The sequence below is a fragment of the Phodopus roborovskii genome, unplaced genomic scaffold, assembly GCF_943737965.1.
Source record: "Phodopus roborovskii unplaced genomic scaffold, PHOROB, whole genome shotgun sequence".
Classification (NCBI taxonomy): Eukaryota; Metazoa; Chordata; class Mammalia; order Rodentia; family Cricetidae; genus Phodopus; species Phodopus roborovskii.
Genome location: NW_026125059.1, coordinates 5316940 through 5332388, shown reverse-complemented (window position 1 = coordinate 5332388; position 15449 = coordinate 5316940). Strand labels below are relative to the sequence as shown.

Below are 15449 nucleotides of genomic sequence, written 5' to 3'. Positions count from 1 at the left end.
AGTGACTAAGACACCCACTATGATGAAATAATCCCCTAATCTATAACCCTGGAGAAACCCTTCCTTCTCAAATTGTTTCTGTCACAGCACAGGAAAACCAATTGGGGCTGTTGATGGGTGTGGGACCAGTGTGGGTCGTATGGAGCACACATCAGCTCTCCTTGAGGTGGCAGCTACGAAAATAACACCAGCTCTTCCTTCTGCTACACTCCAGCCATTGTGATGTCGTCTTCCATGATGACCTCATTGGAGCTGAGCGGAAGCCAGCACTGTGCTCTTGGAGTTCGGGAACTATTAAGCAAATGATCCATTTTTTCTTAACTGCTTGAGGCATTTTGTTATAGCAATGAAAAATGAACAAACAAACTATTCAACCTGCAAGGACTGCCAAGCCTAGATCTAGCGATGCTCCTTTTTGCTGTTTCTGGGAATAGTAAGTGACTCTGTAACACTTGTTGAGAAATGCATAAAGAATGGCCACTGGAGGCCTCCCTGTGACAAAGGGTGACACTTCCTGGAGCAGAATGCAGGTGCCGCCTGCTTTCTCCCCATCCCACCACATGAACTCCTTTTCCTTCAAACACGTCTAGCCCTGTGTGGGCAGCGCCTCTCCTGGACAGCTTCGCCCACCATTGAGACTAGCCCAGATGAAACCTAGATTCGCCTAGGAGGGGAATCGCAGAGCTTGTCTGTGAGGGTGTTTCTGGATTAACTGAGGTGGGAAGACACCATCAAATGTGGACGGAACATTCCACGGTAGGGGCTCCTGGGATAAACAAGAGGAAATGGGAGCACCGAAGGGCACGCGGAGACCACTCCTCAACGAAGCACTCTTAGGTTAAAGAAAGAAAAGCAGAGCATCCAATAAAAAAGAAAAGTGTTAAGCTTAAAAACAAAACAAAAACAAACCATAAAAGAAGCAGTTGTCTCTCATCAGAGTGGGAACAACTTTCATAAAGCAAATTGAGAAATAAAAATTAAAAAAAAAAAAGAGCTGTCCCAGAGAACTGAACAAAGGCCAAAAATATTCATACATGGGAGCACAGTGAACCTCAAAGCTGTAAATATTTTCTGAGTTTCCCACATGTGGCCAGCAAGACTAGTAGTCTCCTGTCTGTTTCTGTTTCAAATCTGCTCAGAAGAACAAGTACGACCAAAAAAAAAAAAAAAAAAAAAAAAAAAAAAGATAGATAGATAGATAGATAGAGAGAGAGAGAGAGAGAGAGTTAGACAAGGAAACTTCCAGAGACTTGGAAATATTTTATTCCAAATATTAGAGGAAAAGGGATTCACGCATTAGAACTGGAGACATCAGCTCCCAGGCGCAATGGCAGGCATTCAGGGAAGCACATCCCCCCACCAGGCCTGTATGCAAAAGAGGAATTCAGAAACATGGAAACTGAGGGTTCTGTCAGAGCCACCAAGCACAGGCCACTGGTGTTTGGGGAGCCGGTCTGCCGGGTAGAGGTTGTGTGTACAGCTTTGCTCTTTCATCTTGCCACCCTGCTGGTGGGTGGGTGGCCTAGGTTCCTAGGTTCCTTTCCGTCTTTGCGACGAATACTCTGACCAAAAGCAACATAGGGGAGGCGAGGGCTTCTTTCAGCTTTACCCTTCTGGGTCACAGTTCAAAGTGGAGGGAGTCAGGGCAGGAACTCAGGGCACACTGAGTCAGCTGCCACCACGGAGCGTTCGGGCCACAGTCAGGGGAACACGGCAGGACATGCCAGCTGACTGCTCTGGCTTATGCTTAGCTGCCCCTCTACAGTCCAGGACGACCTGCATAAGGAATGGAGCTGCCCACAGTGGGCTGGGCCCTCCTGCACCAATTAACAATCAGGACCACACCCATAGACTTGTCCATGGGATAATTTGATCTAGCCCAGTGGGCCTCAATCTACCTAATGCTGCGACCTTTAAATACAGGTCCTCATGCCATGGTGACCCCCAGGCATAAAGTTATTTTGTTGCTACTTCATAAGCCTACCCGAGGACCTACCCAGGCATGAATGCAGGCCAAGCCACTGAGAGGAACTGTCCTTGAGCAGGGGGCAGAATACTACGAGGGTTTAAAAGGCGCACGTGAGGACTCTCAGGAAACACAAACGACATCCCACAAATTTCAGCAGACAAGACAAACCTGGCTAGACAAGTCAGCCCACACTAGATCCAGCGGAGGCCCAGCCAAGCTCTACAGGGAGGGAAGGAGAGGGCAGAGTAGCATCTGCAACGGCTGGAGGTGACTAGCAGTGCTGGTCTGTGATGTCCAGGGTCCGGCAGGAGGGTGTGTTCTAAGAGCCATCTCTAAGCTCTGTCTGTGTTCTTGGGATCCTGCACCTGGATGGATGTGCTAACCTCCATGTTTGAGGTTTAAGGTTTGAAAAGGCCCAGGGACAAGCCAGGCCATCCTGACTACTCAGGTAGCTGACAAGGGATTATCTCGAAGCTTGGGCTTGCCTGGCTTAGGAGACCCTGTATCAAAATTTTAAACACGTTAAAAAAAAAAGACGACGCTGGGGATGGGGATGTAGGTGGATGGTGAAGCGTGTGCCGTGCTCTGGGCGCAATTCCCAGTATCAAGAGTGGGGATGTTGGTGTCAGGGCTAGACGGCTCTCAGAGGGGCCCGTGACAGGGTGACCCCTGGGCGCTCAGAGGGCAGAGGCCAGCAGCAAGTTCCAGGGACCCCTCCTCCCCTGCAGGTGTGTCTCCGTCTCCGCCTCCACCTACGCGTCATCGTGTGTTACCTGGCAACCGGTCTCCCAGTGACAAAGGACAGAGTCTTGGGCAAGAGGACTCAGTTTGCGGTTTGTGGAGACCCCAGAGCCATGGCACAGAAGCCGCTCAGCACCACGGCCGCAGAGCGCATGAACCTTGTGGCCCAGGACGAGATCTGGTAAGGCCCACTGGGCTGGGCCACGTGCGCACCTTGGCGGCCTCAGTTTCCCCAAGACCTGGGAACAACAGGAGTGCTCTTAGGATAATCGGGAATCTGGATGAGAGGGGGCAATGTTAGGGACACAGAGACACCTCAGTCTGGCCGACCCTGCCTCCTGCCCACCGCGGAGACTGGAAGGATTCAAGTAGGGAATTTAAAAAGAAGCAAAATTAAAATGTTCATTTTTGACAACATCGGCCTTTCTTGGCTTTCCTAGATTCTTTTAAATGAGAAGAAAATTTAATTTTAAAAGACCCAGGGCTGGGTGTGGTGTCACAAGCCTAGCACTGGAGATGCAGAGACCAGCAGATCTCTGTCTGCTGATCTACATAGAGAGACCTTGTCTCCAAAAGCAACAAAAATCTATTCTCTAAAAGATTTGTGTCCAGCAGACTTTTGTAATGGATATTTTTGAATGCCAAGTAGTAGTCCATTATTTGACATTTTAACCACTATAGGAAGGGTCTGATGTAGACCTTAGATGCAAGAACATATGTCCCTTCCCTTCTTCCCTTCTTCCCTCCCTCCTCCCCTCCCTCCTCCCTCTGTCTCCCTCCTCCCCTCCCTCCTCTCTCTCTGTCTCTCTCCCTCTCCCCTCCTCTCCCTCCTCCCTTCCCTCCTCTCTCTGTCTCTCCTCCCCTCCCTCCTCCCCTCCCTCCTCTCTCTCTGTCTCTCTCCCTCTCCCCTCCCTCCTCCCCTCCCTCCTCTCTCTGTCTCTTTCTGTCTCTTTCCCTCTCCCCTCCCTCCTCCCCTCCCTCCTCTCTCTCTCCCTCCCTCCCTCTTCCTCTGCCCCTCCTCCCCCCCTCTCTTTCAGCACTGGGAATGACTCGGGGGGCCTCAACGCTGGCCAAGCGCTCTGCCACTGAGCTACAGCCCGGTTTTATTTTTCTTTGAATTTTGAGTTGCCCAGGCAGGCCTTGAATTCACTGTCCTCCTGATGCAGCCACCTCAGTATGTGGGATGACAGGCCTCCCGCTCACCTTGAGAGCTCCCTATTAACCACCTCTGTGACTTTTGTTACCTCCTTTAACACCTGTGGGGACAGCTGATGATGGAGACTGATGAAGAGTCTGCTTCATATCAGGACTATTGCGTTAAGTTCATTTTATAGGAAACTGTAAAATTCTCCCAAGTGGAAAACAGTGTCATTCCCCATGAACTAAACAATACCAGTGTTTTCAGAGTGTTTATCACCACCCATTATCCTCTTCCCCCCAACTCCACTACACAAACTCCTACCTATCCTTCAAGACTCAGATCAAAAGGCCCCGCCCCTACTGAGTGCCCAGTAGCTGCTTTCCAGTATCCAACATGACCTCAAAAGGACATGGTCAGATGTGAGGTTAACTAGAAATGGGAAATTAACTAATTTCAAAGATTCACCCCAAAACAGTGTCATGAAAATTCGTGAGAGCTGTATATTTTACCTCCTTTGTGACGTGGCTACGGGAAGTTTGCAGCCACGTTTGTGAGCCTCTTTTGGACTCACGTGGGCTACACCTTTATGAGAAATAGATTCTGGAGCTCCAGTGACAGCAGCAGGCGGGGGCCAAGTTCAGATCCTAGAACGCCGTGAACTGTCCTCTGACTCCCACACACGTGCACACACTCAAACACTAAGTATGCAAATGCATGCACACACTCAAGAACTAAATGTGCACTCACATGTACACACTCAAATACTAAATGTTCACACTCATGCACACACTCAAACACTACCTGTTCACTCACTTGTACACACTTAAACACTAACTGCACACACATGCACACACTCAAACACTACCTGTACACTCACATGCACACACTCAAACACTAACTGTACATACACATGCACACACTCAAACACTAACTGTACACTCACATGCACACACTCAAACACTAACTGCACACACATGCACACACTCAAACACTACCTGTACACTCACATGCACACACTCAAACACTACCTGTACACTCACATGCACACACTCAAACACTAACTGTGCATACACATGCACACACTCAAACACTAACTGTACACTCACATGTACACACTCAAACACTGACTGCACATACATGCACACAGACACTCACACACTAACTATACACACATGTACACACTCAAACACTAACTGTGCATACACATGCACACACTCAAACACTAACTGTGCATACACATGCACACACTCAAACACTAACTGCACACACATGCACACACTCATACTCTAAGTATGCAAATGCGTGGACACACTCAAGCACTAAATGTATACACACATGCACACACTCAAGCACTACATGTACATAAGCATACATGAACACAGACACACTCCAGGGCTGAGAGGGCTCAGCCTGGAAAGTGTTTGCACACAAGGATAAAGACCGAGTTTGACCTCCAGAGCCCATGTAAAAAGCCAGGTGTGTGGTGAACACTTACAATTCCACAGTGTGGAAGGGAGAGATAGGACGGTCCCTGGAACTTTCTGGTAGTCAGTCAGTAAAGCCTGAGCCCCAGGTCCTACTGAGAGGGCTCCTGAAGAATGGCGGTTGTGCCAGGGAGTTTACGTCAACTTGATGCAAGCTAAAGTCATTGGAGAGGAGGAGCCTCGATTGACAAAATGCCTCAATAAGATGAGGCTGTGGGCAAGCCTGTAGGGCATTTTCCTAATTAGTGATTGACGAGGGAAGGGCCCAGCCCATGGTGGGTGGAGTCATCGCTGGGCTGGTGGACCTGGGTTCTGTGAAAAAGCAGCTGAGCAAGCCATGGGGAGCAGCTCCCCTCCATGGCCTCTGCTTCAGTTCCTGCCTCTAGGTCCCTGTCCTGTTTGAGTTCCTGTTCTCACTTCCTCTGTGATGAACAGAGTCACTGAAGTGAAAGCCAGATAAACCCTTTCATCCCCAACTTGCTTTTTATCATAGTGTTTCATCACAGCAACAGAATCCCTAACTAAGACAACACCCAAGGTTGGCCTCTGACCTTTACACACATCTGCATATCCACACACACGCACACGCACACACGAGGGGTACAGATTCTGATTCCCAAATAGAAGGAACTTGAAGGATCAGGTTGAACTCCATGTTTGCAGAACTAAGGCATTGCCTCACCAGCTAGTTGCCCCTCAGCCCAGCTCACGTGTGGGCACCTAGAAACGATGTTTAATGTGTAGTGAACCAGAACGGGCTGGATTGGACAGGGGTGGAGCACCTGGGAACAACATTCAAGGATGTTCTTCTGATGTCAAGGTCACACTTGCCAAGTCTGTACTCACAGGAGCCCAAGGCTAAGTGTCTCGTTTCAAACTCCCTATCCCATCCCATGGGCATTTCTGCCATTTCTGCTCTTCCTCTAAGGGTAGGTAGGGCCTCCTAGTATTCCCAGGCCCCTCTCACAGCCAGCCCCAGGCCCATCTGACCCCACACTACACCCACTATACCATCTCTTCCCTCCTCCTGCCAGGGCCTCCCCACAAGTTCAGGGAGGCTCGGTCAAGGGCACTGAACCCTCTCTTCTCCAGCCACATTCACAGTCCCTGCAAACCAGCTAGCCGCTCAGAGTGCACAAGACAGAGGCAAGCACCGGGCCTTTCCGAGAGCGGTACCTCCCACTTAGAATCTCTTTTTCTCAGGAGATACCGTCTGAAGACTGAATATGAGGCCCAGGAAAACTGGCCAACAAGGTGGGGATATTTAACGACCTCCATGGAGAAGGTAATTGAAAAGTTCATCCGAGGCTCCCTTTCCCATCCCTGACACCAGCCCAGACCCAGTCATGTCAGGAAATGGATGTCAGCTTCCATTGGATAATCAGCAAAAATGAACTGAGAGAGAGAGGATCTAAGGAGATGACTTTGTTGGTGACAGCCATGCAACAGGCACCCGATGTGCAGGCTTCCACATGTGCAGGCACAGGTACACACACACTCTCTCTCTCTCTCTCTCTCTCTCTCTCTCTCTCTCTCTCTCTCTCGCACACATGCACACACATACACTCACACATACTCACACACACACTCACACACATACATATACAGGGTAGTCAGGACAAAGGTGTGTGGACCCCTCTGCGGGCCTGGAGACGAGGGGACCTGTAAGGAACAGCTGAAGCAGTGGCTTCCCTGGAAGGTGTTCCCCAAAGCGTGATCGGCCCGGGTCCTGACAGATGGCAGAATGAGAGGGGACAAGAATCACACACGGGGTTGTGGTGAGATGGGCAGAGACAGTGTTGATCACAGAAGCAGCCACCGTAAGCTCGGGGGAGGGGGGTTCCACCAGTCTCAAACCTGCTTCTCTGGGGAGTGGGTCCTATTTTTAAAAACAAAAAACCAAAAACACCCACTATGTAGACATTCATAATGCCCAGGGGGCGTCCAGTATGGCCCGTGTGTGACAGACCTCAGCCAGGTCCTCTTCCTCTGCCAGGACACAGTGATATAAGACCCTCTTAACCCACAGCATCGGAAGCCCCACCCGCAGCCCACCCAGTACGTAGCTTTGAAATTATGCCATTTGTAATGAGGCTTTAAAAATTCTTAGACAGTTATACAGTTTGAAATTCGATGCATAAAGTAGAGGCCTTAATAACGTACTGTTGGAGAGTGATTCGCTATTAATATTCCTCGTGTGTAATTAAATTGGGTTTCCAGGGAGTTTTAAATGGCTTTAAACTCTCCCAGGGTATGGGCCATTCATTTCTTGTTGGAAAGCTTGGTCTTGGAACTGGCTCAGTTTGTAGTTTGAGTTCATGACCAAGGATGTCTTCTCTGGTCCGATGATGGGGGTATTGGTTCCTGGGCTGGAAGAGTAGTAGCGGATTCTCAGCAGGTGCCACTCGGAACTAACTCGGGAGCTTAGATGCCACCTGACCATCTCTGCTGTGCTGGAACCAGTGCACCTGAGTTCGGATCCCCATGGGTGCTTTCTGACATACGTGGTGGCCTTCCGGGGTGAAGGAAGGGCCCAGGTCCTAGGACCTTGGCCTGAGGTTCCTGTCTCTGGGGTTCTGTTTCAGCTACTGGAAGGTGAAGAAAAACCACACACCCCAAAGCCCAAGATCGAGCTGCCCAGCCACTTCTGTGTCCGGCCCGTGAGCCCCATGGACAAATATATCAAGGTTTGTCAGGCTGCTTGTACACCATTTTCTAAGAAAGATGTAAGTCCTACTGCAAAGTGTGGTCTGTCCAGCCACTAGAGGTGAGGATACAGTCATGCTGGGCAGACACAAGAGCCCTGCAACCAGGCTGGGAACCTTGTTGGTAAGGCATCTGCATGTACATGTGAGTATTGCACACATACTTGCGCACACGCCTGCATATGTAACACAAGCAACATTCCTCTGTGGTTTCTACCTCAGCCTGCTGTTTCTTCCCCAGGTTGCTTTTGGTAAGAGTGTTACCAAAGAAACAGAAACAGAAGTCAAACCTGCAGCACACACACACACACACACACACACACACACACCAGCACACACTGCTTAATGTTGGTTTTTCTGTCTTCTCCATGCTGGGCCTCATGTGGCATTATGGGCAGCTTTAGACACTAGTGTGGCACGTGTGGTCATTTGCCCCACAATGAAACACATGTCTTCCTCCTATCAGCACTGTGGGCAGGAAGGAGTCTTTGCTATGACTAACCCCGTGTTTCTACTTCAGATCCTTCCATCACCTCCAATCCCAAAGACCACCCAGGGCCTCATCGGATGGCGATCTGGGGTGCCAGGCCTGAACAAGTGCTTGGAACATGACAGAGAGATCCGCAGCTGCAAAGGGGCTTACGCCCGAGAGCTGCACTGGCCCAAGCAAGGCGTGCACTAAATGCCACTGCCTCTGCTTGGGGGGGGGGGGGGAGGTGGAGGGGTGACCTATGTCTGGGTGAGCCTCACTGAGGACACTTCCCCACATCTCAATGGATGTTTTGAAGAACAAGAGTTACTAGTGCTTCAGAGATTCTTGGCTAAAGTGATGTGAAATGGACACCCTGGTTTATTTGTATGTTTGCTTGTCTGTGTTTGTTGACACTGCGGATGTCTGACTACGGCTTTGGAAAATGGTGGTTTAACTTTTCATTACATGTGTTGTCTGTGGCTGGGGATGTAGCTCAGTTGGTAGATGACTTATGTGCATGCATGAACCTCCAGCACCTCAGAAACCGGTCATGGTACCAATCCCAGCACTTGGGAGATGGACGCAGAAGAAACAAGTCCAAGGGCATATCAAGGGGGAAGCTAGCCTGAGCTACATGGGATCTTTAAGTCACTTGTCCAGCTTCAGTCACAGTGGGACAGACCTGTCATCGCACACAGATTCAAAGATTACCTGAGGAGCAGAGTGAACCGGGTAACCTGGGAAACTCAGGAAGACCCATCCTGAACATAAAAGTAAAGAGAAGGCTAGAGGTAGATCCATGATGGAGAGCTTGCCTAGCCTGCACACGACCCTCCGCTCTGTCCCCAGGAACCTGTGTCAGCTTCCATGGCCTCTCCCACCCTCCTACTGATGATGAACTTCTGGCCCAGGGATCCCATGCCCAGACACCAGCTTCTCTTCAGAAGGAATGAGACAGCTTGAGGCTCCTTGTTAAGGTGTCTTCAGGAAGTCCACAGCGTCAAGGGCAGACACCAGGCCGAGGCCGAGGCCACCAAGTGGATTTCCGGAAGTCCCTTCCTGAGTTTGCTGAGCACACCTGACCTCAATGGTCTGGCCTCACCACCCCAACACCCGGCCGTTCTCACCCTGTGGACATCTGTTACCTCAGCTGATAGTTTTTCTGCCTCCCCCTGCTCAGCTCTGCCACTTTGCAGCTGGTCCTGCAGCAGCAGGTGGCCAGAGAGGAGGATCATCACGTGACAGGGCAGCATGCACCCTCAACAACTGTGAGGCAGGGTTAGGGACGTCGTGGGAGCTGTTCCAGGTCTCTGCTGACACTGAGATAGGGGTTCGCATAGCCCAGGCTGGCATGGAGCTAGTAGATGACTGAGGGATTTGAATTTCTGATCCTCCTGCCCCACCTCTTAAGTGCTAGGGTTATAGGTGGGAAATACCAAAGCAGGTTTCTGCAGTGCTGGGGTAAAGCCCGGGGCCTTGTGCACACCAAGCAAGCACCCAGCTGCAGCTGCAGCTGCAGCTGAAGCCCAGCCTGGTGTTCAGACTGCAGCCTCAGCTCCAGCCCTGGTGTTCAGACTGCAGCTGCAGCTCCAGCCCAGCCCTGGTGTTCAGACTGCAGCTGCAGCTCCAGCCCAGCCCTGGTGTTCAGACTGCAGCTGCAGCTCCAGCCCAGCCCTGGTGTTCAGACTGCAGCCGCAGCTCCAGCCCAGCCCTGGTGTTCAGACTGCAGCTGCAGCTCCAGCCCTGGTGTTCAGACTGCAGCTGCAGCTCCAGCCCAGCCCTGGTGTTCAGACTGCAGCCGCAGCTCCAGCCCAGCCCTGGTGTTCAGACTGCAGCTGCAGCTCCAGCCCAGCCCTGGTGTTCAGACTGCAGCCGCAGCTCCAGCCCAGCCCTGGTGTTCAGACTGCAGCTGCAGCTCCAGCCCAGCCCTGGTGTTCAGACTGCAGCTGCAGCTCCAGCCCTGGTGTTCAGACTGCAGCTGCAGCTCCAGCCCTGGTGTTCAGACTGCAGCTGCAGCTCCAGCCCTGGTGTTCAGACTGCAGCTGCAGCTCCAGCCCAGCCCTGGTGTTCAGACTGCAGCTGCAGCTCCAGCTATGGTGTTCTTTAATCTGTAGCTTCTTCAGATCTGGTCTGAGCCGGCAGGGTAGCCACCTGTGGTCAGTCATCTGCCCCATACACAATGAGATGTGTCTTCCTCCTGTCTAAACCGTGGGCAGGAAGGAGTCTCCATGACTGAGAGAGCCTTCGTTTGGGAGAGCTGTCACTAAAACCAGAGTCCCTCCTCTGAGGGAGACTGGAGGACCTGTCCCAGTCCCGAGCATTGACCTCCGCCTCTCTCCACAAGGGTTTTCATGGCTGATAGGCACCAACACCAGAGCGCTGGGCATCCCCTACAATCAGGGCCCGGAGCCCCAGCAGACCAGCTCCTCTCTCTGAGAACCTCCAGGTAAAGATTTGAGCCAGCAGCTATCTGACCACCGTGGTGCTAACTCCCCAGAGCCAGCCTCTTGGAGCCTGGGCCAGGCCTCCTAACAGAAAAAATGTCCTGGCTCCTGGTGGCACAATTACTGCCTTTGATCATCCTTCCTTCAGCCCCAAGGTATGGAGGCTCCTCAAGAGCACAGGCTTATGTGGTGGTGACCCCATCTCTGAGTGTGGTGGCCACGGTCATCACGCTCCATGTGTGTCGTCATGTGGGAATGTCATGGCTTTTAGACCTGAGAAAAGACACTAAGGACTGAACTGTAATTCACCCCCTCAAGAAAAAAAAAAGTCAAGTCCAACCTCCTGTTCCTTCACTCACTCACTTAACTAGAGATAAGGTCACTGCACATGTAGCTAGTTACAGTGAGATGAACTCATCCTGGGCTTTGGAGCCTCCCAAAGAGAACACACACACACACACACACACACACACACACACACACACACTATAGTCAGGTGACCTCAGAAACTTGAGAACATCTATACGCCAAGGATGGCCGGAACTCACCAGCAGCCCCCCCATGTGGTCAGGAAGGCTGACCCCTTCAGCTTCAGAAGGGACATGCCACTTCAATCTTGACTCCACATCTGCCCCCTCCTCCGTGATACACCTCCAAATTCAGGCAGCTGTCCCATGGTTCTGTGGTGTGGCCTCCTGGTCCAGGGAGGCAGCTGGCACACAACTCCCCTCCTCTGCCCTCCTGGTCCACAGTTTTCTGTCTCCTGACCCAGCTGTCTCTGGGAGAAGCCGTCACGCGGTCCATTTGGCTCTAGAGATGTTCGCAGCCACCAGACATTCAGCCTGACTGATCCAGACAGAACAATCCGATGCTTGGCCAAGCCTGCCCCTAACCCATCCCAATGTTTTGGCATCCCAGTCAAGTTCTGCAGGCAAGGTGTCTGCCCTTGAAGAAGTACAGGTCCCTTCTTGTCATCAGACGTCCACACAGTAAAGAAGAGTGGCCAGAAGAGCACTGGTTCATCCCCTTGACCTCCAGCAGATTGAGGGTTGTGTTTCCACGGATTTCCATACACGGGGCAGTGCACACCTTGCTTGGGGATGGCCCTCCCAGGATCGGTGGCATTTGGTCTCTCTCTTTTCTCTTGGTGTTTTGAGACAGGGTTTCCCTGTGGCTTTGGAGCCTGTCCTGGAACTAGTTCTTGTAGACCAGGCTGGTTTCCAACTCAGAGATCCACCTGATCTGCCTCCGAGTGCTGGGATTAAAGGCGTGCACCACCACCTGGCTTGTTCTAATTCTTAATCAAAAGATGCATCTGGGAGTGGCCTTGTTGCCTGTGTGCCTACAGCACCAGCAAAACTAGATGGCATTGCAGCTGGGCTGGGGTCCCATGGGCAGAGCACGTTCCTAGCATGCACAAAATCCCAGATTCTGTCTCTAGCAGGTGTAGAAACCGGGTGTGCGGCCTTGCACGTGAGATACCAGCACTCAGGCAGCAGGAGGGACAGGAGTTCAAAGTCATCCTTGGCTGTGTGGTGTTTGAGGTCAGCCTGAGCTACATGAAACTCCCTCCTAAAAGGGGAGGGTTCTTGGATCTGCCTTACCTTCTGGCTATCAGGAGACCAGAGCATCCACTGCAGGCTTTTGAGCACAACACCCACTGGGCCAGCAGGTGGGGGTGATAAAGATGAGTGAATCACAGCGAGACTTAGGGAAAACTCAGGAGCTCTGTGGTGACCCTCATTGGGCTTACCCGATGCTTGCATCCAGTTTGCACCCATGAGGAGGAATGTGGGTGTGGTTCCCCTCACACACCCAGCTCCTTGTGAGGAGAAAGTCTGGAGAGACTCACTCAGGCCACAGCTGAGCTGAGCTGATCCTTACGGTCAGGCTAAGTCATCCCAGCTGCACAGGAGACTAAAGCAGGAAGATCACAAGTTCAAAGCCAGGCTGGACAATTGAGGAGGCTTTGCCTCAAAATAAAAAGTGAAAGGAGATAGCTCAGTGTTGAATCACTTGCCTAGCGTGTTCGGGGTCTTAGCACTGTCCCCCAGTCCCTGAAGGAGACATGCTTGGTACACTTTCTTCTGTTTATCCCTGCCAGCATGTAGATGGATGGCTTCATGTGTTTGTCCTGTGTAGAGTATGCGTGTTGTGTTTGTCTCTCTGCACGTGTGTGTATGCATGTAGACACCAAAGCTGAGCATCAAATATTTCCTCCGTGGCTGTCCATTTTACTTTTTGACAAAAGGTATCTCACCAAACCTAGAGCTCACAAATTTGGCTAAGCAAGGCGTCTAGAAGGCTTCAGGAATCCTTCTCTCTTAGCATCCTTACCTCCCAGTTCTGGGTTTAGGATGTGCACCACAGTGCCCGGAATTTACATGGTGCTAGATTTGAACTCAGGTCCTCACATCTGCTTGGCGTCTCCCCAGCCCCTGCTTAGATATCTTTAGTTAACCTTTGGGAACCCCTTGCAGTGATGAGAGCTCTCTGCCTTAGGTTTCTATTGCCCTGTTAAACACCATGACCAAAGGCAGCTTGGGGAGGAAAGGGTTTATTTGGCTTACATATCCTGGGTCATGGTCCACTGAGGATAGCAAAAGCAGGAACTCAACAGGGCAGGAACCTGGGGGTTCCTGGGGGGCAGGAGCTAAGAAAGAGACCATGGAGGAGTGTTGCTTACTGGCTCGCTCCCATGGCTTGCTCAATCTCTTAATAGCACCTAGGACCACCAGCCCAGGACGGGTACCACCCACAGTGGGCTGGGCCCTCCCACAGCGGGCTGGGCCCTCCCACATCAATCAATAAGAAAATTCACTAAAGGGTTACCTACAGCTGGATTTTTGGAGACATTTTCTCAGCTGAGGTTTTCTCCTCTCAAATGACATAAAACTAGCCAGCATACTGTCTGTCTGCAATAACTTATTCATCAACTAGCCACACATGTGCTTTGATTTAAAGAACAAACTCAAGATGTCCTTCTGGGGGCCTTGGTTCACTGCTACACCATCTTCCCCCACCCTCCTCTCTTGGGCTCCAGGCTGACCTCTGGCACAAAACAATCTGCCCTGTGCTTGCTAGCGTCTAATGAGACCCAAGCCCCAAGTCAATGGCCCAGTTGAGAATTGAAGCGGACAGCACTCCAGGATTCAATTACCCAGGACCGTAGCAAACTTGACATTTAATCTACGGAAATCCACCTCTTTGTGGGTGTCCAAGAAGGCCCATAAATGTCACCACACCCTGTAAAATAACCATAGCATTTCCAAGGTCAAGATGAAGCTGGAAAGCCCATGTGCATGATATTGACATCGCCTCAATCATGAACTGGACCCCGTCCAAACGAGCAGACTCAGAGATGCTGCCAGGCAGGACTAGATCATCAGGGACCAGAACAGACCCATTGCCAGCTTGTTTCAGTCTAACACAATTAGAAACACCTGTGCTGAGTTACAAACAGCATAATTGAACAAAAGCTGAGAGCCAGGGATACCCACTCCTAAGCATCCTAACAAGGATGGATGTCCCCAGGGACTCAGCATCTCAGGCTCCCAAAGCCCCAGAATAGATCGCTTGAGAGATTATAGTGATCATACTGCAGAGGTTACGCATGCTGTACGTACATTAAATAATCCCACTGGCAAGGTCTGGGCATCCCCACAAAATTAAAATCATTAACATTGTTAACTTTTTTTTTAATGTGTGAGGATGAAACCTAGACTCTCAGAAAGCCAAGGAATATGGGAGGGACAGCTATTTAATCTTGGCCATGCAGATTAAAGACTCGAGTGGTCAGAAAAAGAGATATACAGTAAAGACAGGTTCGGAGGGAACAAAAACCTCTAAGTGGTTTACAGTGTGTTTAAAAATATATGTAGGCTTGGGAGAGAAAAAGAAACAGGATAAAACCCTTAAAAAAAGAAACAGAGTATCTGGGTATGGTGACACACTAATCCCAGCATTCAGGAGGCAGAAGCAGGTGGATCTCTGTGATTTCAAGACCAGCCTGGTTTACAGAGTGAAATCCAGGACAGCCAAAAATACACAGAGAAACCCTGTCTCAAAAACGAAAAGATAAAAAAAATAAAAAAGAAGAAATAGAGTAATAAAAAAGTCATGTAAATATGAAAATACACAGAGTCAGGATACTGCATGTTATTGTGTTGTCTTTAAATTGCTTAATTGCTGAGGAAGGAGACACAGCTGCTAACAGACATTTGGTTATCAATGCTGCTAGATCAACCTATATATTTTGAAAATGCCTTGACTTCAAAATTTAAGTCTAAGGACATGTTACTTTGGAAAACAGGTTCTGCTTTTGTTTTCACAGAAGATGAAAAGCTGTGGATTCCTTCTAGACTAATACGGTTTGATCAAACAAGACCCCCTGAAGCAGTGGCCCAGGTGATCCAACATCCAAAACATCTGGGACAATGGAACCTTGCAAACGACTCCAGTCAGGAATTGGTCATATTCTCAGTTTTCTGGGG

General features: G+C 50.5%; 1 protein-coding gene across 1 annotated transcript; it reads left to right on the top strand.

The window, feature by feature from the left end:
* The first annotated feature begins 2802 nt into the window (after window positions 1-2802).
* Window positions 2803-8723, top strand: CUNH20orf85 (chromosome unknown C20orf85 homolog). The gene is made up of 4 exons (XM_051185425.1): window positions 2803-2891; window positions 6539-6620; window positions 7921-8022; window positions 8561-8723. The coding sequence occupies exons 1-4, from the start codon at window positions 2824-2826 to the stop codon at window positions 8720-8722; spliced, it is 414 nt and encodes a 137-aa protein (XP_051041382.1). The 5' UTR covers window positions 2803-2823; the 3' UTR covers window position 8723.
* The last annotated feature ends 6726 nt before the right edge of the window (window positions 8724-15449 follow it).